Source organism: Xenopus laevis, chromosome 4L (genome assembly GCF_017654675.1).
Source record: "Xenopus laevis strain J_2021 chromosome 4L, Xenopus_laevis_v10.1, whole genome shotgun sequence".
NCBI lineage: Eukaryota > Metazoa > Chordata > Amphibia > Anura > Pipidae > Xenopus > Xenopus laevis.
This window is the reverse complement of record NC_054377.1, coordinates 76,833,995-76,859,512: the sequence shown is the minus strand read 5'-3', so window position 1 is coordinate 76,859,512 and position 25,518 is coordinate 76,833,995. Positions and strand designations below refer to the sequence as shown.

At 34.5% G+C, this 25,518-nt stretch overlaps 1 protein-coding gene across 4 annotated transcripts in view; it reads right to left on the bottom strand.

The window, feature by feature from the left end:
* The window catches only part of negr1.L (neuronal growth regulator 1 L homeolog), a 292,225-nt gene that overhangs the window by 122,021 nt on the left and 144,686 nt on the right, over positions 1-25,518 (bottom strand). For all 4 annotated transcript variants that reach the window (XM_018258196.2, XM_018258197.2, XM_041590351.1 and 1 more), the window contains exons 3-4: positions 20,554-20,679; positions 2,352-2,483 (exon numbers count right to left, since the gene is read on the bottom strand). In XM_018258196.2, coding sequence (XP_018113685.1) covers positions 2,352-2,483; positions 20,554-20,679 — 258 coding nt within the window. The remainder of the gene's footprint in view (positions 1-2,351; positions 2,484-20,553; positions 20,680-25,518) is intronic.

The window sequence follows — 25,518 nt, the reverse complement described above, 5'->3', positions numbered from 1 at the left end:
AACAAACCCCAATAACCAATATGAACAAAACACAACACCAAATAAGTAAAAGTAATCAGAAAAAAGCAAGATTTTGTTTGTGACTGTGACTGCTACTTTTTATTTTATTTTTTCTTAAGGGCTTTAATTAAGATTGTTTTAATGCAAATGTCTGCATTACTTTTTTTTCAAGTTTTTACTTATCATTTTTAATAGAGGCAATCAAAGCACAAAAAGAGGAAAGAAAGATAGAAAAGAAAGGGAGGAAATGTCTGCATTACTTTTTAATGTGTTTGGAAAGAGGCTCTATACACTATCTTGTGCTGAAACTGAGTACAATACATGAATACAAATTTGGCCTATTGCTGAAAGATTTAGCAATAGATTGTGTCATAGGGGGGTCGAGTTATTAAAAGTCTCATTTTTGTAGTTTTAGTTGTTTTTGAAACCATGGCTAAACTCACAAACTACAAATGTCAAGAGATTTATTAATAAATCCAAATAAAAAAAGTCCTCTAAAAGTCAGAATTGATTTAGAGCGGTCAAATAGGATGAGCATAGCTCGCATGGAATTTGATAGGGCCTCAACAACTTTTATTTGACAAAGTTTTGTATTAGAGATTTTCATGGTTTTTACACTTCATAAATCTCAATTTTTTAGAGCTTTTTAAAGCACAAATATTTAGAGATTTATGGAAAAAATTCAATAAGTAAATTAGTAAATGGGCTCCATAGAGTGTTTCTTTATACAGCACTGTCACTGTTGTTGGGCCAGAGGGACAAATGCTAAGAGAAGTAATTATCTTAGCAATTTCAGCAATTAGAATGTGATTGTCTAATTATTTAGTTGTTGTTGGATAAACCTTATTTTTCTTCACGCGGTGACCTATCTACATCCAAATTCCATGCAGCATCTTCAGGTATTATCATGAGTTACAAAGGAGCATTCCTTCCATGAGCATAATTGAAAAAAAACATTATCTACTACTGCAGACTACTAGGTTACATATATAGACCCCTGCCATTCTTGACAGCTATTAGTGAAATATATTCAGTATCAGCTAAAATGGCACTAGGAGTTTTTCTCCAATTAGCTTCTTTTAGGTCCAATGTAACACAAGACAAAAGCTGCAACTGTCAAGTGAACATTATATATGAGGAATCATGATGTGGCCAATCAGTAATACCAAATACACATTCAAAGTAAACTACCAGACAGGGTAGAGAGAATCATACTTTAATCACATAAACAGTGTGCAATTAGACTAGAATTTACAGTATATTGTTTCAGCAAACTTAAGCAAGTGATGCTCTCCCTACGCATAGGCAACATGTTTTTTCAAGCTTATAAGAGAACTAGGAACAATGCTGCATACATTACAAGGTAAAATTAAACATTCAGATCTGACTGAAATGAGATTGTTTGTGTTTGCAAGAAAGTCATGTATTCTGATCATTATTACAAAATGCAGTGTTTCTCCAATTAAATTTCCATATGTATATAAGGGGTATAAGTAAGATCAGTCAACTAGTATTCAGTTTTGGTTAACAAAGAAATCATGTGTGGTTTAAAGCACAGCAAGCAAGCATGATTCCCATTGCTTAAATAATTATAGCTTGCATCTTTTTGATTTACAACTTCAGTTTGACTCAATATGTCTTTCTTCCTACTGTGTTATTTAAACGGCTGTACGTTAATTTTTCCTAAATAGCATTGATTTGTGTTGGATTCTATTTTTTTATTGCGCTTGATAATTTGAACTTGGTTTGTGGAGACAAATCAACATTTTGCCACCTACCTTAAATGCTTCAGAATGCTTCAATCCTGCATACCTGAAGCCCTTCCTGAGAAACATTTAGCAATTGTATTTTAAAGGCTATCATTTATAGAAACTGAGAGCATGTGTCGAAGTTAATGAATGTACAAAATAACCACTGATCACCAAATGTGATGTATGTAAATAATTAGTTCTAAGTTGTATATTCAAACTGCTTTTTAGATAAAAGGAAGGCATATACAGACTTTATTCCATAGATCAATATATGGCTAATAAAATGTAATGGAATTGCTGTTACAATTTACAGTATGATAAAATGCTATATTACATTCTGAATATTCAAACTTCTTTAGCTATAATACAGAACATTGCTCAAATAAATACTCAATAAAACTAAACTTTATCATCTTCTTTGATATCAAAACTCATTACATTGTTTTTTTCTAATGCCCAGACCAACATTCAAAACAAAAGATTGTCCATCTATATTATTTTTATCATACAATAGAAGCAGTAACATTCTTAAATTGAACAGGCATGATCATTTAAGATCATTTAAGATCATTAGGGAATATTATTTGTAGCAGTACTTACAATTTACTGTTACTTTTACTTTTTTCACATCTGGGAAAGACACGTCATTTTCAGCAGAACATTCATAATCTCCTGCTTGGTCTCTTGTAATGCCGTAAATATCCAAATATTGTCCACTTCCAAACTTTTTGGCTGCAATGTAAATTAAAATGCATCAAAACAATATAACTACAAATAAATACAAAGATCACATTAATTGCTGCATATAAGACATTGGGAAGATATTGCCACAATAGTTAACATTTCTGCCTTGTACTGCTGGAGTCCTGAGCTCTGTCTGCATGGATATAGTATTCCTATGGGAATTTTAGAAGCATATTTATGAATGGGTGGAAATTAGAACTCACCATTTGATAAATACTTTATTTTATTCTGTAGGAATGAATAAAATGTTGGTGAGTTTTTATGTATTAAAATCTAAACTAACATTTTGATAAGTCTGCCCCAATGATAGAACACTAAGAGGACCTCACATTACGGGGCAAATGTATTAAGGTTTGAGTAACAGTAATTGGTTTTTATAACCTAGCTTTCTATTCAGGCCTACCACCATTTGTCTTTGCCAATTGCAAATGTCTATTACTGTGTACATTATACATAATGTTTATCAATAGGTTATCTTCCACACTTAATAGAGGCCTGCTTTCACTCCTCCTGTTTGCACTTGTGATTGAACTGCTTCCCATAATAATACGTCTAGCTCCAATAATATGCTTCTCCATAGGCATAGTGGAGGAAAAAATAGCTTTGCATGTAGTCAACTTGATTCTGTTCCTTGCCGATCAAGGGCAGTTGCTCCAACAAGCCTTGCATATTGGTCACTAGAGTAGACTAAACGTAAATAAGCTCAACAGTGAGATATTCAAAACCAAGGAAAAAGATGGCACTCCGGTAAAGGAAGGCAGATTTATTGCAGTAACCTGGTTTTGAATGTGATATGCAGTGGGGACGCTGTGGACTGAGCACCTGGAAGAAAGTTTAGGAGCAGTTATATGGGATAGTGAGCTTGAAGAGGCCCCCCCTTGGTTAAGTTGAGGTGTCAACAGTGAGATAGTCTCCTTTATATGGTCAACAAATCCCCTAAAATAGCATGGCGTACCCTTACAGAACCTGTTAATATGGGTGGCTTTGCACTACCCAATGTATTCATATATTATGTTCAGCTGGTGACACAAAGGACACCATGGCTTTTTTGCAGCTCTAAGGACAAAATGAAGGAGCTTAACCTACAATTCCACAAATACTTTCAATTAAGACATATTTTTAATTCCAAATTTAGCTTGTTAATTTCAAACTTCTCTTTATATAACTGGGAAATTAGATTATGCGACTAACCCCTAGAAATTACTCTCACAGGTACATAGGCTGATATCAAATGTATCCCCTTACCCCTTTATCAGCGAACAACACATATGGAACAATATATTCCCATAGCTAGACAATGAAAACAGTGGGACAAAGCAACCGATGCTCTAGATTGTTTTCTTATCTAAATCTGTGAAAGGTTGATTGGATTCAAGTTTAACCATCAAAATTACACCACTTAGCCTGAAAAGTATAGGCAGAGCTAGAAATATAGAATGCCCAATGTGGCATAGCATTAATGCAGGTTTTATCTATTTGGTCTGGGAATGTGCCAATATTAATATTTTCTTTACAATTTTGCCTGGAACAACACCCATTGACTTGTGCATAACATTAGCAGTTGTTACATTATAGATTTTAAATTTGTATTTTTTATTCGATTTTGCACTTGATGCATCTCTAAGGAACCTATTTACTAACATTGGCATTTCTATATTTTTCATGAATCAGTTTTTTTCTCTAAATATTCAGTTTTTTATTTCTCTAAAAGTTTAAGGTTTATCAAGTGTAAAAGGCATGAAAAACTCAAACACAAAAACTTACAAGTTAAAAGCAGTTGAGGCCCATAGAAGTCAATAGGACTTGTGTTGATCCCATTGGAAATTTTTTTACCCATGCAGAATTTGAGGTTTTCATGTTTTTATCAGTATATTTTTGTCCAAAAAAATACATTTTCAAAGGTTTTAGAGGTTTTCTTGTTTTTATATGGATTGTTTAGCATTTCTTTTTCATTCACACTTTTTTATATTTGGCTCTTTTAATCAATTACATGGCATTCGTGGTTTTAGAGAGAATTCGTTTATGTGTGGTTTCAAAAACCTCTAAAACCTACAAAACCACAAATGAGAATGATGATAAATGAGCCTCTAAAAGTTTAAGAGCAAAAAACTTGAATCACTGTAGAAATTGGAATTCGAAGGTTGATAAATCAACCCCGTGAAATATGTTTTCTAGCATTCTGTAACATAGTGTTAGTAGGGAATTTCTAGGAACGTTCCCCGCACTGCCTCAGCTTAATAGTAGAATGCATCCAATCCTCCACGGGTACACCGCTATCCCGATATATACTTCAAAATTTCCAAGAATGAGGAGAGCACTCATAGATAGCAATTTATGCTGTGATGTGTTTATTCAGGCTTTACACGACATGTTTCGGATCCATGTTGATCCTTTATCAAGTGTAACTAATACAGAACAAATCAGGCTTATATAAGCCCTCCCAAAAAGTGATTAATTAGCCCACAGGCGTGTCATAAATTAGTACAAAACTAAAAGGCGACATTTAACTAATGAAACCATATTTGACATCAAGTGACTGAAAAATCCGTATTGTCCATAACATAGTGCTTAATATTTTTCAGTATTCGAAAAGTGCTGTAAAACAACATATAAAAATATTAAAGTCTATTTAAAAATATGCCACATACAATTAAAATATTTTAAAACACCAAATCTTGACAGGATGCTTTCATTTTTTGTCTAGTGATTACTAGTAAACTGATACTTTGCTTTCAAATTACATTGTATCTAAAATGTACTGCAACATAGTATTCAAATGTCACTAACTTACTATGGATCAAAACGTTACATTTAATCTGCTGACATATATTTGCACTAGTAGTTAACTCTTACCACATAGCTTTACTCATCTATGCTGATGAAAATTCAGGGCCTGCAAATTCAAAGAAGAAAGAAAGGTATGAAAAAATTATAAAAATGGTTTCAAACTCCAACTGTCATTTAGCCCATTAGGGGTTAGTGTATTCAGCCTTCTAATCCACTTCCCTTCAGCTTGAAGTAATTTCTTCTGTCTGTCTCCACCTCTGATATCCATCCCAATCTCCTCTAGTACACACCATCTAAGTTGCATTGGGTTATGACTGCATTCAAAAAAATGTCTAGACACCTGCGTGTCTGTTTGTGTACCTGTTTTAAAGTTCCTAATATAACCTCTATGTTCCTGAATCCTCTTTTTTACTTCTCTTTTCGTTTGACCGACATACCCCATGCCACACGGGCATTTTAGCAAGTACACTACAAATGTAGAATTACATGTGGTGTGACATTTTATATTAATTTCATGTCCCTTTGTCGGATGATTAATCTTGTTGCCCTTAATTATTGAAGAGCAACAATTACATCCTAGACATGGGTATGTACCAAATCTTGGTTTACCATGAAATTTGGTCTTTTTGGGTCTGGTGTCTGAGGGACATAATAGATCTTTAAGGGTACGACCACGTTTGTAGCAAAAAAGAGGCAAATCTACAAACAGCCGACCATATTGTCGGTCTGATTGTATTAATGGCCAATATTTTCTAATCACCTTTTCAAGCCTGTCACTATTTTGACTATATGTGGACACGAATGTTATTCTCTGTTCAACTTTATTATTTTGTTTTGTAGTCAATAAGCTGTCCCTTGACATAGGTTCAACCTCCTTAATGGCCTTTTCTATACATTCTGGTCTATATCCCTTCTCCAGGAAGCGGCCAGTCAAGGTATTCGAGGCTTCCACATATCCCTCTATATTTGAAGAAATCCTTTTTGCCCTCATAAATTGACCCTTTGGTATTGCTCTTTTCACTTTGGGGTTATGAAAGCTTTTAACATGTAACAAATTGTTTTTATCAACTGATTTTCTATAGAGGCTAGTTTGAATCACACTATTATTAATAGTTATTGTAACATCCAAAAAGTTGAGTTCAACTTCTGAGCACTCATGGGTAAATTTTATGGTATTGTGACTCAAATTAGCCTCTTGTATCATACTTAAAAGGTCTGCCTTAGAGCCCGTCCAAATAAGTAGGATATCATCCACAAAACGAAAATATTTCAAAATATATCTGCAATAAGGTTCTTCAAATATAGAGGGATATGTGGAAGCCTCGAATACCTTGACTGGCCGCTTCCTGGAGAAGGGATATAGACCAGAATGTATAGAAAAGGCCATTAAGGAGGTTGAACCTATGTCAAGGGACAGCTTATTGACTACAAAACAAAATAATAAAGTTGAACAGAGAATAACATTCGTGTCCACATATAGTCAAAATAGTGACAGGCTTGAAAAGGTGATTAGAAAATATTGGCCAATAATACAATCAGACCGACAATATGGTCGGCTGTTTGTAGATTTGCCTCTTTTTTGCTACAAACGTGGTCGTACCCTTAAAGATCTATTATGTCCCTCAGACACCAGACCCAAAAAGACCAAATTTCATGGTAAACAGGGATGGGCGAATTTGACCCGTTTCGCTTCGCCAAAAATTCGCCGCCGGCGAAATGTCGCAGACGCCCATTAAAGTCTATGGGCGTCAAAAAAAATTCGTCGCGCGGCGAAACTGTTTTGACGCGCGTCTTTTTGTTTTGACGCACGCTGCCATACGAGTCTATGGGCGTCATTTTTTCGGCGAAACGAGGCGAAAAAATTCGCCCATCCCTAATGGTAAACCAAGATTTGGTACATACCCATGTCTAGGATGTAATTGTTGCTCTTCAATAATTAAGGGCAACAAGATTAATCATCCGACAAAGGGACATGAAATTAATATAAAATGTCACACCACATGTAATTCTACATTTGTAGTGTACTTGCTAAAATGCCCGTGTGGCATGGGGTATGTCGGTCAAACGAAAAGAGAAGTAAAAAAGAGGATTCAGGAACATAGAGGTTATATTAGGAACTTTAAAACAGGTACACAAACAGACACGCAGGTGTCTAGACATTTTTTTGAATGCAGTCATAACCCAATGCAACTTAGATGGTGTGTACTAGAGGAGATTGGGATGGATATCAGAGGTGGAGACAGACAGAAGAAATTACTTCAAGCTGAAGGGAAGTGGATTAGAAGGCTGAATACACTAACCCCTAATGGGCTAAATGACAGTTGGAGTTTGAAACCATTTTTATAATTTTTTCATACCTTTCTTTCTTCTTTGAATTTGCAGGCCCTGAATTTTCATCAGCATAGATGAGTAAAGCTATGTGGTAAGAGTTAACTACTAGTGCAAATATATGTCAGCAGATTAAATGTAACGTTTTGATCCATAGTAAGTTAGTGACATTTGAATACTATGTTGCAGTACATTTTAGATACAATGTAATTTGAAAGCAAAGTATCAGTTTACTAGTAATCACTAGACAAAAAATGAAAGCATCCTGTCAAGATTTGGTGTTTTAAAATATTTTAATTGTATGTGGCATATTTTTAAATAGACTTTAATATTTTTATATGTTGTTTTACAGCACTTTTCGAATACTGAAAAATATTAAGCACTATGTTATGGACAATACGGATTTTTCAGTCACTTGATGTCAAATATGGTTTCATTAGTTAAATGTCGCCTTTTAGTTTTGTACTAATTTATGACACGCCTGTGGGCTAATTAATCACTTTTTGGGAGGGCTTATATAAGCCTGATTTGTTCTGTATTAGTTACACTTGATAAAGGATCAACATGGATCCGAAACATGTCGTGTAAAGCCTGAATAAACACATCACAGCATAAATTGCTATCTATGAGTGCTCTCCTCATTCTTGGAAATTTTGTTAGTAGGGAATATTCTCTCTCATTGGTTTGTTAAAGGTTATGCACAAACAATGGTGTCTTTAAGTGGCATTGCATATAAAATATGTGGTGTGTGCATTTATGGATCCTTTATCTACTAAATGGATACCATTTTCCTCTATGAATTACTGTATGTGTTTCATAAACACAACTTAAACTCTGTCTAAAATCCGTTTACTTCTTAATGGTATATTACTACATTTTATGTCATTATACAGTCTTCTCTTCATCTGCACAGATTACTTGTCAGCTTTACTTTTGCATAGAGCTCATAGAATTTATAGTGACAGATGCAACCATATTTTTATTATTTGAAACCACTGTAAAATAACTGTGGAAGCACACATACAGTACATTGGTAGGGAATCACATAAAAATGCTCTGAGAGCTAATAAAAGACCAAAGGAATTTTAAATGAGTAATTTCTGCTAATCTTTATGTACCTGGCTCATAAATGTGAACAGTTTATAGAATTAGATTTGAAATCCAGCTACGGTGGCTACACTAATTGCAAATAAGTCTAAAAATTTCCAGTATTAACGTATTGATGTTGAAAGCCCTTTAATACAAAATATAAACATACATTATGGTATTCATGTGTGTGTGTGTGTGTTTGTGTATGTGTATATATATATATATATTTAAAAGACAATATGGGTATATGTAGCTTTACTTATAATCAATGTTTACAGGTATAAATATTTAATACTGACTTAGACATTGGACAGCGATAATGGTGGAAAGGATTAATTAATCATAAGGAAATGTTTAAAACAAAACCAGCTACAGCCTTTTTTAATAACTCTGATTAAAAGAAATTACCCAGAATGCTTGCGACCTGTGTTTTTTCGGATATGGGTTATTTTTTTAGCACCATGCCTTAAAGCTACTAGAAAAATGAATAAATGAAATTTAAAAAATATATACTGGTTTTCCAGCAATATAGATCTATACTAGCTTACTTAGATTACTTATCATAATTTCTTAAAAATGCAGAAATACTTGTTTTAAATTAGACTGTAGAAAAATGACAACACTATATTTCAGAGCTTTTTAACAGGTCGAATCTGACCGATTTCGCTTCACCAAAAATTAGCGGAATGGCAAAAAAGTTGGTAAACGAATTGTCAATGGGTTTCAAACCACACAACACATTTTCTAACTGTGCAACATTTTTTTTTACAATTCATTGTCAATGGTCATTTTTTCGAGGCAAGGCGAAATATTTTGCTCATCCCTACTTCTATATTTTAAGGGGTTTCTGGATAACAGACCCCATACTTCTATAATGTCTGTTTTGTTCGGTGACAGAAATATACATTGTAATATTTTTAAGTTGATTGAGGAAAGCAACTTGCAGGGTTGTTTCTGACCGAGGTTAGCAGCAGATGCATGAAACAACCCTGCACACTGCTGCTCTGTGTCAAGATCGCCGCCCGGAGCAGTCCCAGGAGCTCCGGGCGGCGTGTCCTCCTCCGCCGGCATCGCTCCCAAAATGGCGGCGCCCATGGCCGCCACGTGGGTAGCGGCACAGGAATGCCAGCGCATCCAAAAATGCCAACATCAGTGACGTCACTATGGCACCAATATTTGTGTATTTAAGGGCGCCCAGGACACCAGTATGGCGCCCAAGTATAGGATACATTTCTTGTGTTTATCCTTGGTTCCCGGTGAGCAGTTTATTATACTGAATCTTGTTCCTGTTTGTTATCCTGACCTTTTGCCTGGACTTTGGATCTTGCTTCTTATCTGCCTGCCCTTGAACTCTTGCCTGAACTTTGATTATCCGTTTGATTTACCCTTTGGACACCGAGACATTGATCCCTCAAGAGGGCTTCCTCCTTGATCCTGACTACCTCCCTGGGGGGAGCTCCCGGCTCCCTGACACTCTGCCATCCAAAATTAAGAGCAGCATGCAGAACATGCAGGCACCTGACCTCCTGCCCTCCCTTCTTAAATATGCAGCTCACTGACAGCAGGGGGCCTGGCTAATCCAAGTACGTAAGTGCAGCATGCTTGGGTTCACTCAAAAACCCACCGGGCCATGGACAAATGTTCCTCTGTCCCTCTCTGATGGCAGGCCTGTATAACAGAGTTTCAAAATATTTGTAATGTAAGAAAAATAATTAGGGGGCAGATTTATCAAAAGTCGAATTTCGAAGTGAAATATACTTTTAAATTCAACCATCGAATGGCTATACTTTGAAGGTTTTTTTTACCGAATTTGAACGTTTTCGAACGATTTCCGCGTACGATTGAACGATTTTACTTAGACTACAAAAAACTTCGAAAAATGCATTAGAATGTCCCCATAGGCTAACATAGCACTTCGGCAGGTTTAATGTGGCGAACTATTGAAGTCGAAGTTTTTTTAAAGAGACAGTACGTCGATTATCCAATATTCAAACTGTTTTACTTCCAATCGAATTCAAAGTAAATTCAAAGTTGTAGTATCCTATTAGATGGTCAAAGTATCCAAAAAATTACTTTGAATTTCAGATTTTTTTACTTCAAAAATTCCCTCGAATTCACTTCGACCCTTGATAAATCTGTCCCTAGGTGTTATTTACTAAGCGCAGTGCAGAGTGAAAATCCACCATGATTTCACACTACTGTCCTGTCTAAATTTGCACAGCAACACGAACAGATATATAATGCATTTAGTTTCTAAGGCTATAAAAATGAATTTAGGCAAGTTGGTTTGAAAATTTTAGAGAATAAGACAGATTCTTCAGTTTCAAGCTCTAAAAGAATTAAAGGCCACCTCTTTATAATGAATGTGTACTTGTTGTGGGGGAATGCCAGATGCCTGGAAGCAAGGTGGAGTTCGTAAGACATTGGGTTTGTTTTATTCTTGTGTTTGCCATAGCTTTTACTGTTAGTATGGCAATTTCTAAAATATAATACTGTATGTGTGTGTGTGTCGTTTTTTTACGTTTTCCCTTTTTACTGCTTATGTGTGGTTATTTAAAAGGTCTATCTGTTATTATATGTAAGCATATCAAATTGTAGGGTTTTTACACAATGCCTCACATGAATGAAGAGGAAACGACTCAGCTAATATTAGAGACTGCAAGGATACACAATGGAGTAAATCTATATCTACCTATATCATAACAGATTTTAATTACTTAGATACTGACTGGGGTAAAAGAACTGCCATCACATCAAAAAGTGCAAATTTATTTCTGAATTTGCTGTATGAGCATTTACGGTCTTAGATAGCAGAATCATTAAATATAAATAGCGTGGGGGGTGGTAGAGATAAGAACATTTTTTTGTTGATTTATTTGGTTTGGTGTGGGCAAAATGAAATGTCGGTTGATTCTGTTTTGCTGTAGTTGCTGATATTCTTTGTATAAGACTTGCAATACTCAACTGAAATAGTAATACATTTATTAGATACCTTTTGTAATCCTTGCTGACCTCATTGTATGACAGGCTCACTAAAAACAGCACCATATACTATAAAAAATTGTATAACCCGTGGCCCTAATGAAAAAAGTAATGAGTGAAAATTTTTGCTGAGTTTCGCCACAAAAATGATGCACAAAGACCCTAATGGATGAAATAAATTGTCGTGCAACAAAAAAAATTTGACGTGCTGCATCGCATTTTAGAGAATTTTTGCCGTTTCATGAATTTTTGGACGAAACGGGTCAGGTTCGACCATCACAATTAAAGGCCCAAAAAATGTCCAGGAGGAGTCACCCATATCAGCCATTGTGATGTTTTCTTTTAAACAAGTAAATGTTTCCTGCTCATAGATTGCTATAGATATCAAGACCTGTAGCAAATTTGTACTTATTACATAACCCCAAAAATGTCATATTAAATTCAGCATTGCATATTTTTATGAAAAAAGACAAATACTATCAAAGCTATTCATTTAGTTCTGCTGCTTCAACAAAAATGTAGAAATATAGTACATTGCATTTAAACAATTAATTTAACCATTTCTTTTCAATATATTTTCTGCACTGGAACAAAAAGTTATAGTGAAAAAATATTTTTCCAAATCCTTTCTTACTATGTATTTGGGAGCAAGGATTTGGACAGGTTATAGTGTTCAGAGCTGCTGATGAGCTGTGTTGAGCACTTTTACTCCACAGAACAAAATAATATTGTACTAAGTAAAACAGTCAAATACATTCTAACAAACTGACACCAGTATCAGGCTTGATGAATGTGCCATTTGTTAAAAGCTTTCCTGATTTCAGAAAAATATCTCATGTCAAGATAAGGTTCAATGTTGAACAGCCTGGACTGCTTGCTTCCCAGTTTGCTGGATGGACTTCTTTATAAGCTTAGAGGTCGAGCACAAAATTAGGTTGTCATATAAGCTGATACTACAGGACAGAGCTACTGGGGCATCTTCAGAGGCACATAATGTTACTGCTGAAGTTGCCTCGAGCTGGTATCGAAGTCCAAAACATAATGTACAATATTTCTGCCCTGCTTCTTTAGTTAGCTTTAAGTTAACTTTTAGTATGTTATAAGCAACTTTTCAATTGTTCTTCATTATTTACTTTTTATAGTTTTTTTTATACTTTTTCTTCTGACTCTGGACCTTAGCAACCAGATTACTGAAATTGCAAACTGGAGAGCTGCGGAATAAAAAGACGACATACGACAAATAAAAAAAGTACACCAAATGCAAATTGTCTCAGAATATCACCCTCTACATCATATTAAGGGGCAGATTTATCAAATGACGAGGAGAATTTTCGAATTAAAATTTGAACAAAATTCAAAAATTTGAATATCAAAATTTAGCTGTACTTTAGCTGTACTGTCTCTTTAAAAATTTGACTTCTACTTTTCGCCATCTAAAACCTGCCGAATTGCTGTTTTAGCCTATGGGGGACCTCCTAGAACTTATTTGGAGTCAATCAGTGGACTTTAAAAAATCAACTTTTTTTGGGGAAAAACTTTGAATCGAATTCAATTGAATGCGTTATTCCTTCTATTCATACAATTCGAATTCAGCCAAATACAGACCTATTCGATCGAAAACAGACCTATTCGACCCAAAAAACCCTTGACTTAATTTCAGTTGGTCTTTTTGATTTTGAATTTCGAAATTTTTTCAATTCGAATTTCGAAGTTTTTTCAATTTGAAATTTGACCCTTGATAAATATGCCCCTTAAAGTCAACTCAATGGTGAACAACTCCTCTAAAAAATCTAACCAGACTAGGTAGTGCAAGGATTGATCTGATTTTGTATAAACTGAACAAACATATATAAAGATATATAAGAAATTTAACAATTTTAACCTGAATATGAGTTACTCCTAGAACATAATTGGAGTCATTTGGTGGACTTTGAAAAATCAAAGTTTTTTGGGGCAAATACTTCAATTCGAATTCAATCAAATGAGGTAAAACTTTGTTTCAAATGATTCAAATACAGCCTATTCACCCAAAGCTAAAAACATTGATTTTTAAAATAAATTTCGATTGGTCTTTTTTCATGAAAGTTCGAGTTGATCGTGTTTAAAAAAAACTCCCATCACCTTGAAATTTGACCCTTGATAAATCAGCCCCATAATGTTTAAATGTTTTTTAGTAGATTTAGGGAATGGTGAGGTACTTTCTATTGGTCAAAATACTTCTTTGATAAGTAGTTTGATGAACCACTTTCCCCCTGGGTTTACAATGGGGTGAAGGAGAAGTGTTTTGTCAAAATTGTTGAAAGCCCTACCTTGAGCTAATTCCAGCTAAATAGCCACGAAAATAAAACAAATAATGCAAATGAAAACACAGGACCAGAGTAAGCGCAAGGTCTAGCTACTGGGAGAAAAAAACAGTGTTACAGTGTTATGCAAATGATACACAGAGAAGCACAGGGGCAGCTGTTCTATTTTGCCTCAGGTGGCAGAATGACTGAAGTTGACCCAGCCTACAGCATTGCCAGAACTGTACCAACATTTCAATGCACCATAGCAGATACGTACAGTATACAGTGAGTAAATATAAATACAAGCAGCTCTTATTTTTAAAAATGTTTATATTTGTATTATAAGTGGATAAACAACATGCTGCATGAGTATATAACGTTTCATTTTACCTTGTTTTAGTATTTTGTAACTTTTTTATAATTATGATTGGAATAAAAAAAAACTTAATGCCATGTTATTTATTAAAGCTGAATGTAGTAATGAAGTAAAAAATGAGTTTTCTTACTATAAAATCTGAATTTTTAGTGGAAAAAACCCTCAAATTTTTTGATATTTATTATACCCCAAGGATGCACAAAGTCTGAATCCAAAAATCCACCATCTCAGACCTGCCAAAGATGTATATAAATCAATGGGAGAGGTTCCTATCCTATTTGGAAGTTTTGTGGGCTGCGCTGGAATCAGCCTGAAGATCTGACTATTTCAAGCTTTTCGGCAAAAATCCAAAAAATTCTAACTTTTTGTGAAAGAGCCTGAAAAAATCATTTGATTCTGGAAAAAACCTCTGAAAAAATTGTGCGAATTGGGTTTTTATGAGTTTTTCCCCAATCTGATTAAATCAAGCTTTTAAATAATAAATAAGGTCAAATCATGGATTCTAGTTTGGTCAGACTTTTTTTTTTAAATAAAATATCAGAAAAATTCGTATTTTGATAAAGAACCCCCCCCCATGTATGTAATTATATAATAACAGGGTTGGCATACATTTTATTTGCTTTATTTTCTCAAGGGACATAGTCATATGAAATGGAAGGCCACAGTTGCTGTAAAACCCAGGTCTGGCATGCCAAGAAAAATACAGGAGTGGCATATGTGGAGGATTGTTACAGACAACCCAAAGGTCACTTCCAAAGACCTTCAAGAACATCTTACTGCAGATAGTGTATCTGTACATCATTCTACAATTCAGCACCATTTGCACAAAGAACATCTGTATGGCAGGGTGATGAGAAAGAAGCCCTATCTGCACTCACACCGCAAACAGTCGCTTGTTGTATGCAAAAGCTCATTTAGACAAGCCACAGTCATTTTGGAACAAAGTGCTTTGGACTGATAAGACAATATTTGAGCTATTTGGTCATAACAAAAAGCGCTTTGCATGGTGGAAGAAGAACACTGCATTCCAAGAAAAACACCTGCTACCTACTGTCAAATTTGGTGGAGGTTCCATCATGCTGTGGGGCTGTGTGACTAGTTCAGGGACTGGGGCCCTTGTCAATGTCGAGGGACAGATGAATTCAGCCCAAAGGCTTTAGGAGGCATCTAGAGGCTGTTACATTTGCAAAAGGAGGTTCAACTAAGTATTGATGTAATATCTCTGTTGGGGTGCCCAAATTTATGCACCTGTCTAATTTTGTTAAGATGCATATGGCATATTTTCTGTTACTACTGTTTCCATAAGGCACGTTATATATTAAAAGGAAGTTGCTACTTTGAAAGCTCAGCCAATGAATTAAGATTGGTTCCCAAACTTTTGTAGATATTACCGTTGCTGATATTTTTACCATAATGAAACAATTATATATATGTACACCAACGTTTTAAGGGGCAATTGTGATCTTGTCTAATGATCCATTTTGTTCTATAATGGGACTGAATATTGTCCAGGATCATTGTTTTTTGGATGGGAACATTATTTGGATTATGTAAAGATGTATTACACTAATATGCAGCCAGAACAGTATGGGTGTGATGATTCATTAGTGCAATATATCTTTGGAGGTTTGCTGATGCCTTGCGACAGTGGGGATAGCACTGAATGCTCTTGAATAAAGAGAAACAAAAAATAAAACTCTAGAGTATTCCTTATTGGAGAAAGGTTATTGAAGGTTCAGAGCCCAAGTATAAAACTGGGACAGAAACATTCCTAATTTATTTTAAGTGATTGTAGTGACTGGAAAATATTTAATTTTAAATAGCCAATGCAGCGATCATACACTAATTAGCTGTCACCGTTTAATAAAGCACTTACAGAGCACAAAGTGTATGAAGAATCAAGGAAAGCTGATGTCATTTTTTCCCTAATTAGTTGTTCTACATTACCCAAGTTTAATGTAAAGTCTATGATAAATGCAGAGCCATGCAGAGCCATATGAAGGAGCAAGACAAAGATGCAAGTGCCCATTCCAAAGCTCTGCTTAAAAAAAAATCTTGCTGCATTGTATTTATAAAAGCTTTTGAAAGCTGGAACGTGTAGCAAAACTTGCTGGCTAAAATATTGGAAATAAAACGACATTTAGATTGCAGTTCTCAGAAATAATATTTGTTATACTGTTCCAAATCTGCTGAGCTAAACCTTTCCATAAATTCTATTTTTTCAGCATATAAAATAAAATCCAGTTTTGGAATATATAATGCAATCACTGAGAGTTGTTAAATGATGCACTCTATATGGTTATCTTCACTTCTTGCACCATTTCCATACATCCATGTGTTTGTTTTGTTTATCTAACAGATATAGAGATAACAGAGAAGTGTTTTTATAAATTGCACCGGGTTAGCAAATAACAGTATAATAATACATTTTTACATGTGTTGCTATAGAAGTAAATGAAAGGAGGGAGGCAAATTGCACTGCTATATATGGTGATAGGGAGAGGGGCACTGAAAATTGTAATTGGATTTACAGATTCACAACTGCAAGCTGTGCTGTATAAAGTATATCTATACTAAAGACACAATTTACACCAGTCTTTGCAAAACGGAACTTCTGTACAAGCTGCATATGAGTTGGGTAGTAATACTTCATTATCAGGTAATACTGCATTTTATGTCAAATAATTGTAAGGGGAAAACATAGATAACAATGAAAGGATGGGTGATAGAGGAACACGACAGGGAGAATGAGAGAGAGATAGAGAGAAAGAGAGAAAGAGAGAGAGAGAGAGAGAGAGAGAGAGAGAAAGAGAGAGAGAGAGAGAGAGAAAGAGAGAGAGAGAGAGAGAGAGAGAGAGAAAGAAAGAAAGAAAGAAAGAAAGAAAGAAAGAAAGAAAGAAAGAAAGAAAGAAAGAAAGAAAGAAAGAAAGAGAAAAAGAAAGAAAGAAAGAAAGAAAGAAAGAAAGAAAGAAAGAAAGAAAGAAAGAAAGAAAGAAAGAAAGAAAGAAAGAGAGGCTCAGTTGCTAGGACACTAAGCTCTTAAACAGGGAAGAAACGTCTGATTTTTGAGTCAGCTCTTTGTGACCTTAGACAAGCTGCTTTCTCTTCCATTGCCTTAAAATCCAAAGATTAGATAGTAGGGTTAAACACTAAGCCTGAGTAAAATTAAATATGTGCATTTCATATAATGAAGCATTTATTGTTTCAGTCGTGTAAAAAATTGCAATGCTAGGTGCTTTATCTAATCTAGATGAAACAATATTAGAAATATGTTTACATGTTATGATGACATAATAACAGTATCCCGCAACAACAAAACATTAAAAATGATGCAGATAAATTGTTAAAGTGAGAACTGCTATCATCTTTGAAATTGCTAGTTGAATTGACTTTTTAAGACTCATGCAGACTAAAGATTTATTTGGCTGTAGTGGTGAGGTTTACCTTGAAGCTTTGCTTTAGTATTAAATATTCAGCACTAAATGTATGAGCTGTTACAACTGTTTATTGTAACTGAAAGTTTACTGAATGTAAACTTTGCTCTTTGTTGCTAGAACAATGCTATTGTTCTTGTACTTTGCAACCTGCCCCTTTTTGATAAATTATTCCTCTCTACATGGTGAGTCCCTCTATGCTTTACTATGGTGATTTATTTTATTAAAGAATGTGAATATCTTGAAAAAGCTGTTTTGATTGCAATGTATTATGTTTATTTGCACCTTTTTATTCTGGTTTATCTTTACTTTTTCTCTAAACTTCCACAAATGCATGTACATCATTACAGTTATATAAATGCCCTGAGCTTTATGGAAATCAGTGTTCTGACACTTCAACATAATTGGCAAATCTAGATATACTGAAGTCCACTTCTGTACCTCCTGCAGTGGCCTTATGTGTTTGTTTCTGGTATTCATTAGCTTTGCCATTTGCACCCTTGGTGTGACTACTGGAAGTGGAGGTCACACTGGGATCCAGTTTTCTCATTCTATATAGAAGGCAGATAGGTGACTATTTGTCAAAAGGCGTTGGAGGCAGTGAATTCTGTCTCTTTATGTCACAGAGTTTTTTTGCTATGAGAAGCTGTGCATGCCTTAAAGCTCTACAGCGATCTACACTGTTGTCAATATCAGGCAAGCTAAAATCAGTATGGAAAAGCGTATTGCAGCAAGCAGTATAAAGAATCCAAAATAATTTTTTAAATATGTAAATAGTAAATTATAAAGTAGGAAGGGGTGGGACCTTGATTAGAACAGAAAAAAAGCAGAGATTCTGAACAGTTTTTTTTTTACGTCTGTCAATACAAATAAGGAACCAATTAACAAAGGTTCCTTCTTAATAGTCCCAATTCTAGTAATGCAACTAATAATGCATGGTAGTGATTCGCGAATTTCGCGAAACGGCGAAAAATTCGCGAAACGGCGCCGGCGTCTCGTTTTTGACGCCGGCGCCCGTTTTTCCGGCGCCGGCGCCCGGTTTTTTACGCCAGCGCCCGTTTTTGACGCCGAATTTTCGCGGGAGTTTCGCAAATTTATTCGCTGGCGGCGAATCGCGCAAATTCGCCGCGAATTCGCGCCTGGCGAATAAATTCGCCCATCACTAATGCATGGTTCAAAAGAGACTAGAACATGTTAAGATAAACAACGGTCCAGATGATATTTATCCCAGAGTACTTAATTTTTCAGGATTCATTGAGGTCTTGTTGCCGAGAGACTGGTGAATTGCTAATGTGGTGCCGCTATTCAAAAAGGGATCTCATTCTTAGACTCAAAACTATAGGCCGGTTAGTCTATCATCATAAAAAACGTCGACTTTGACAATTCACCTTAAACCTGCCGAATTGCTATGTTAGCCTATGGGGACCTCCCAGAACCTATAGCCAAAATTTGGCTAAGTTTTAAAAAGCCGAATTATTTTTTTTGAAAATCGATTCGAACGATTTCTACGATCGATCGAACTATTTTAATTTGACCCAAAATGGACAAAAAAAATCAAAAAGAAAAGTTCAACTATCGAATTTGGCCAAGTCGATGGTCGAATTTCGAAGTTTTTTAACTTCGAAATTCAACCCTTGATAAATGTGCCCCTAAAAGTGTTAAGGCTTCTTAGTTTTGGTTTTCAGAATACTTTTATTTTTTTCAAGTGTGGTTCAACAGTGCTTTTGGCTAGGAAAGTACATTCTAATTTCTTAATTAAACAAAATTGGTTGGGTTAGCCAGGAGGCTATCCTGAAGATTTCAGGAATTTAAAGATGTAAGTATTAATTTGAAACACAATAAATGCTTGCACTGCTTTGTGTGTGAAAAATTGATGAAACAGAATAGCATGGAGGTGTCTCTTGGCATTTAACTCTGACAATCTGTTACCTTTTCCACATCTAGAGATATGAAAATGAGAAATTTACACAACAAGGAAGCCAGTGTATCTTGAGTATGCTCTTTTGCTGTTCAGAATATGAATATATTAGTTTAGCTTTCTAGTTCTGAAAAATTAAATGACTTATTGTAGGACAAAATAAACCCTATAACAAACATATTTTTGTTCTTTTTTTTCTTTTTTACTTTTAAAAACAATTACTGTATCTGTTTAATGTAAGGAACACAAAACTTCCTTTGGTAGCTATTAGCACTTGCATTCAAAGATGAAAGTAATGCAACTTGCATACTTTAATGATATCTAATAATCTTACTGCTCCTTGCCTGTTAATTCTACAATTTATGGCCAATGGCGATTTTACTTGCTGTACCAGGAAACGCCAAATTGGCTAGGAGCAATAAAATACATAGAAGATTCTGAAGGAACCAAGAAGGAATGTGCAACTGTTGGGGAACTGGGGTGTCTTATGGGATCCTAAAAAATTTACCCAGAAAACCCAGAATAAAGAATGGTGAAAAGAGAGCTGAAAAGCAGGAAGTAGTGTTCTGAATATTATGTAACACATCCAGTCACTGCAGCCTTTATAGATTACATTTTTTCCTAACTAAATATATTAGAAACATTTTTTATTTTGCACAGCCTATCTATTTACCCAGTTTTTATTTTTACACTGAACAATTCCTTTAAGCAGAAGTGCTCTTTGAATTAGCAATAGGATACAAGAATGGGGCAATTCTTATCTGTACATATGCATCACACCCTAAATATGAAATTGTTTGTAAAAATAATAAAATATATTCTGCACCATATTCGATATTACATTTACAGCTCTTCTCACCTGAAGGAGAAATGTGTCTCCATGATATTGAAGGTTCTGGTTTTCCAGTGGCCAGACATGTTAATGACACATTTGTTCCTTCATTAATAGTCATGTCAGAAGAGATGTCATAGATCTTTGGAGAAACTGAAAAAAAGAAGGAAACAAAATAATTAACACACATTCTATACATTGTAACTGCATCAAATAAAGCTATAAAAGATGATTCCTACATAACCTTGGAAATTATGGAAAACAAAATCAATTACTTTTTTGGATTCAGTTTATTTAATTTACATATTACATATTTAATTGTAATCCACTGCTTTCCCTATTTTACCTTTAGCTGTGCATAGTCCTTATTGCATTTAATTTAGTAGAAATAAAAATGTAAAATTCAAAGGCAGCAGTTAGAACACCATATCGTTATCCTAAATATATTTTAAAAACTTGCAAAACTGCTTTGTTTATTCTTGATACAGCATATAACGTTTGTAGCTAATTAAAAAACACAAACCACACCACTATCCCTTTGTTTACTATAAGTTTTTTATCCTTCTGATTCAAGCAGAGGTCTGACTTCCATCAGTATTCAAAAATTCACAATTCTCTTATATTGTGAAAGTTTGTAGCTACTCATCTACATCATGTGAACCTATAAAATGCTAAACCTTACATTATTTGAAAGTTGAATAAAGTTTGAAAAGATCCTTTCTTGCAGGCACCGTTTACTAATTGTCTGTCATGAATTCCCATCACTTACACCGCAGCAACTCTTTCCCCATGAAGAACTCCCAGACTGTTCAATATTTCAGCTATAAATACTGTATAAAAGTAAATATCTAAAAATGCAGTGAATACATGAATAGCAATTTTAAAATGATAGAAAAGAAACATCTGCCGCACCTCCTTCTAACCGGGGGGGGGGGGGGGGTAATTTTTTTTTTAGTTAAATTAAATTCTGTAGCAATTTTGGCAAACCTCTTATCTCAGGCAATACAGTATCTCCCAAGACTGCCTTTATCTGGCAGAACTGAAGCAAAGCCATATTGTGAATGGGAACTGGTCTGTAAAGTATTTGCTGTGGCAGCATTTCAACGAATAATGCACGAGTTGGCTTGAAATCCCTTATTTTAAATTAAAATTCAAGTGTACTTGTCACTGAAAAACAGGATACAAACTTCTTGGATATTGAAAAAATCATTTGTTGGTCTGACATGTGCTTACTGAAACATCTATAATCTCTACAAATGACGTTATCGTTAGTTTATGAAAGTTAATAAACCCTGATGCTGCAAAAATTCCAAATCCGAATATCCACCATCTCAGACCTGTTGATGTCCTGAATAAGTCAATAGGAGAGGCACCTATCCCATTTTTAAAATTATCATGGTCTGTGCTGGGTTTAGCCTGAAACTCCGACCTTTTCAGGGTTTTTGCAAAAGTACTCGTAAAAAAGCATGTGATTCAGGAAAAAAGATTGGAAAATGTGGGGTTTCGCTTGATTTTATCAAGGTTTTTCATGATCTGATTGAATTGAGTTTTTTTATTGATAAATAAGCTAAAATTAGGCATGGGAGTTTGGTCAAGTTTTTTTATTAATTTTATGAGATAAATTTGGATTTTAGTAAAAAAAACCTTTGGGAGTATATTTATCAAGAGTGAAGTTAGAGATCGCCACAGTCCTCTAGAGTGAAATTCCGCCACTCTCCATTCATTTCTATGGGATTGTTAAAAGAGCATTTATCAAAAGGTGAAAGTGAAAGTTCCTCCTTTGATAAATACGCCTTTCAAAATCCCATAGAAATGAATGGAGAGTGGTGGCATTTCACTCTAAAGGACTGTGGCGATCTCTAACTTCACTCTTTGATAAATATACTCCTAAAAAGCACACTAAAAAGTCCCCTCTCTCTTCTAGAGAACACTTTGAGTATTTATTGTATTCTAGGGAGGGTTATTTACTAAACTCTAAATGCAAAAATCACCAAAAAATCATGATTTTTCTAAAATAAAATCTAATTTTTAAAAAAAAATCTAATTTTTTTTGGAATTTATTAAACTTCGAGGATGGAAAAGCCAGAATCTGAAAATTCTGCATCTCAGACCTGTCGAGGTTGCATATAAGTCAATGGGAGGAGTTCCAATGATTTTTTGAGTTTTCTGATGAAAATTTAAAAAAATTTTTGTAAATTGGTTGAAAAAAATCCAAAAAACCATGAGCATCTGATATTTTACCGCAAAGCAATTTCCAGGAAAATGCAATAGTAAATAAGCATAAAAAACCAGAGTGGATTTGATTGGAGTTGGTAGCAGAAAATATTGAGATAAATACAGACTTTGATAAATAACCCCCTAGATGTTCAAGTTTAAGTGGTCTTTTATCATTTTAATTCTCTGCATTTTTTTTTACCGCTCATTGCTATCTTTCCTATGGACTAGTTTTCCTAATATCATTCCTGTGGATGAGATACTTTCCACCTATATTCTTTTGCAACTAACTTAAGGTTGGCTCCTTTAAGTAGGACACGGATCCCAAACACAAGGTGAAAGTTGTATTGAAGTGGTTCAAGGACAAAAAAAACTGAAATGGTCAAGCTAAGGCCCTGATCTTGTTTCCTCTGAGAATCTGTTTTTAACTTTGTTTACTTTATTAAGGCATGCAAGCACTAGCCCCAAATCATATCTGGCAGTGGGCAAAACTGTGTGTGTATATTTATGCGTAGGGTGGCACACCGCTTCAACTGTTGAGTACCCAGGTGCACGGCAAAATCATGTGTGTAGCATTCAAAAAGACCAGCAACACTGGGAGTTTTGGTGAAACAAATCAAACGTCTATATTTTTAAAGTGCATATACAGCCAACGTTACGTTTCGGTCCCCTCTGGTGTGTGTATATATGTGTATATGTATGTATATATACAATATATTTATATATACATAAATGCTGACGGTGTAAAGACTTGAATGAGTCAATAAGGAGGAACATTTCAAAATTTAGTGTGCAGTGACATTTAAAAGACAATGTTCTTGAAATATTTAAATAAACTCCTTCACTGAATTTAATCACCTTAGCCACCCTTTAATTTAACTTCATAGTTTGAAGTTTTACACTCATTGGGGTTATGTAATAAAGGGCACAAAGTTTGCCATGGGGCAGTAACCCATAGCAACCAATCAGCAGGGAGCATTTACTGGTCCCATGTTTAAAATCATCTTATTGGTTGTTATTGGTTATTGCTCCTGGGTAACTCTAAAATTTGGCTTTTTATAAATAGCCCCTTTATCATGACATTTCTTTGTAACCTGTAATGATTAATAAACTGTTATACCTCAAGGGGATTTCTTTTTTTTTTTTAATTGGGCTAGCTATGTAGTGGAAATGTGCCGAATTTGCGTATTGTTAATTATTCCAGTGAAGTCTATTTTTAATTAAATATTATCCTGCTTGCACTTCAGGATTTTCGGGCAATAATCCAGAAAAAATTGGACAATTTGGAAAAAAATGATTCTGGTTTTCGCTTGATTTTATTGAGTCTTTCCGTGATCTGAATAAGGCATAATTGTGGATGGGAGTTTGGTTTTTATAAAAAAAAAAGGAGATATAATCAGATTTTAGTAAATAAAAAACCCAAATTTTTAAATGACTATCCTTAATGACGCATTCAAGTCTTTATACCATCAGCATTTATATATATATATATATATATATATATATATATATATATATATATATATATATATATATATATATATATATATATATATATATATATATATATATATACATACACACACACAGCTGCTTCCATGAACCATAACTTTGTTTTAATGGATGGCAAAGTCAGAAAAATTTATGGTAAGCAGTGCAAATCTTTTTTTCTTATCTCAGTAGCACAGGTTTCCACATGAATCCTTTACACACAGCATTGTCACATAGTTAAGCAATGAAATGTAATATCGCTAATATATATATATATATATATATATATATATATATATAAATTATCTGTAATTTTATTGCACGTGATAGATACACAATTTTATAGACACTTTTTTATATATGCTTGATATATGTCTTTTGATACATTTTATGATGCATTTCACGATAAATGTTATTGAAATGCACTTATTTTATTGCATAACTAGCAAAATCATTAATATGCAAATTTGTCAAAACACTTAGGGGGTTATTTACTAAACCCCAAATGCAAAAATCATGAAAAATTCTTGATTTTTTTTTTTTTTTTATAAAATAGGACTTTTAAAAAATTACGAATTTTTCAGAATTTAATAAAGTCAGTTGGAAAAGTCAGAATCTGAAAATTCGGCATCTCAGACCTGTCAAGGTTGCATATAAGTGAATGGGAGAAGTCCCAATGATTTTGTGCGCTGGGTTTCGTGCAATACCTGAAGTTTTCGTATGAAAATTAAGAAAAAAATGTGAACTTTGTGAAAATCGGAGGAAAAAATCCAAAAGGATCTTGAAAATCAGACTTTTTTCCAGCAAAGCAAATTTTCGGGAAAATGTTATAATAAATAAGTGTAAAAAACCCAAGCGGATTTGATCTGAGTTTTAATAACCCCCTTAGTCACTTCCATTCACTGGTGGGTTTGTAGCATTTGTATGTGCTGATCACTTCTGGGTTCTTCCTGACGATGGTTCTAAAGGGGCTGAAATGCGTTGATGTGGGGGAATATGAAAGAATTTAGTAAATTTATCAACATTTAGACCTGTGAGTGCCTCCACTTTCTACAATTGCTGTGATACTTTGTGGGAGATGCACCAGGGACTTGGCTGAAAATTGGGTGAGTGCCGATACCCAATGTGACTATACTGTATATACATATATATCCACTCACATGCAAACATATTCACTGTGTACAAAGTCCCTGATGTTTTGCATGTTCAAGCAGGCATCTTAAAGACATTAAGGGAATCTGTCAATTGAACATAACCTGACAGAGCATTAGAAACCCTCATCACCCT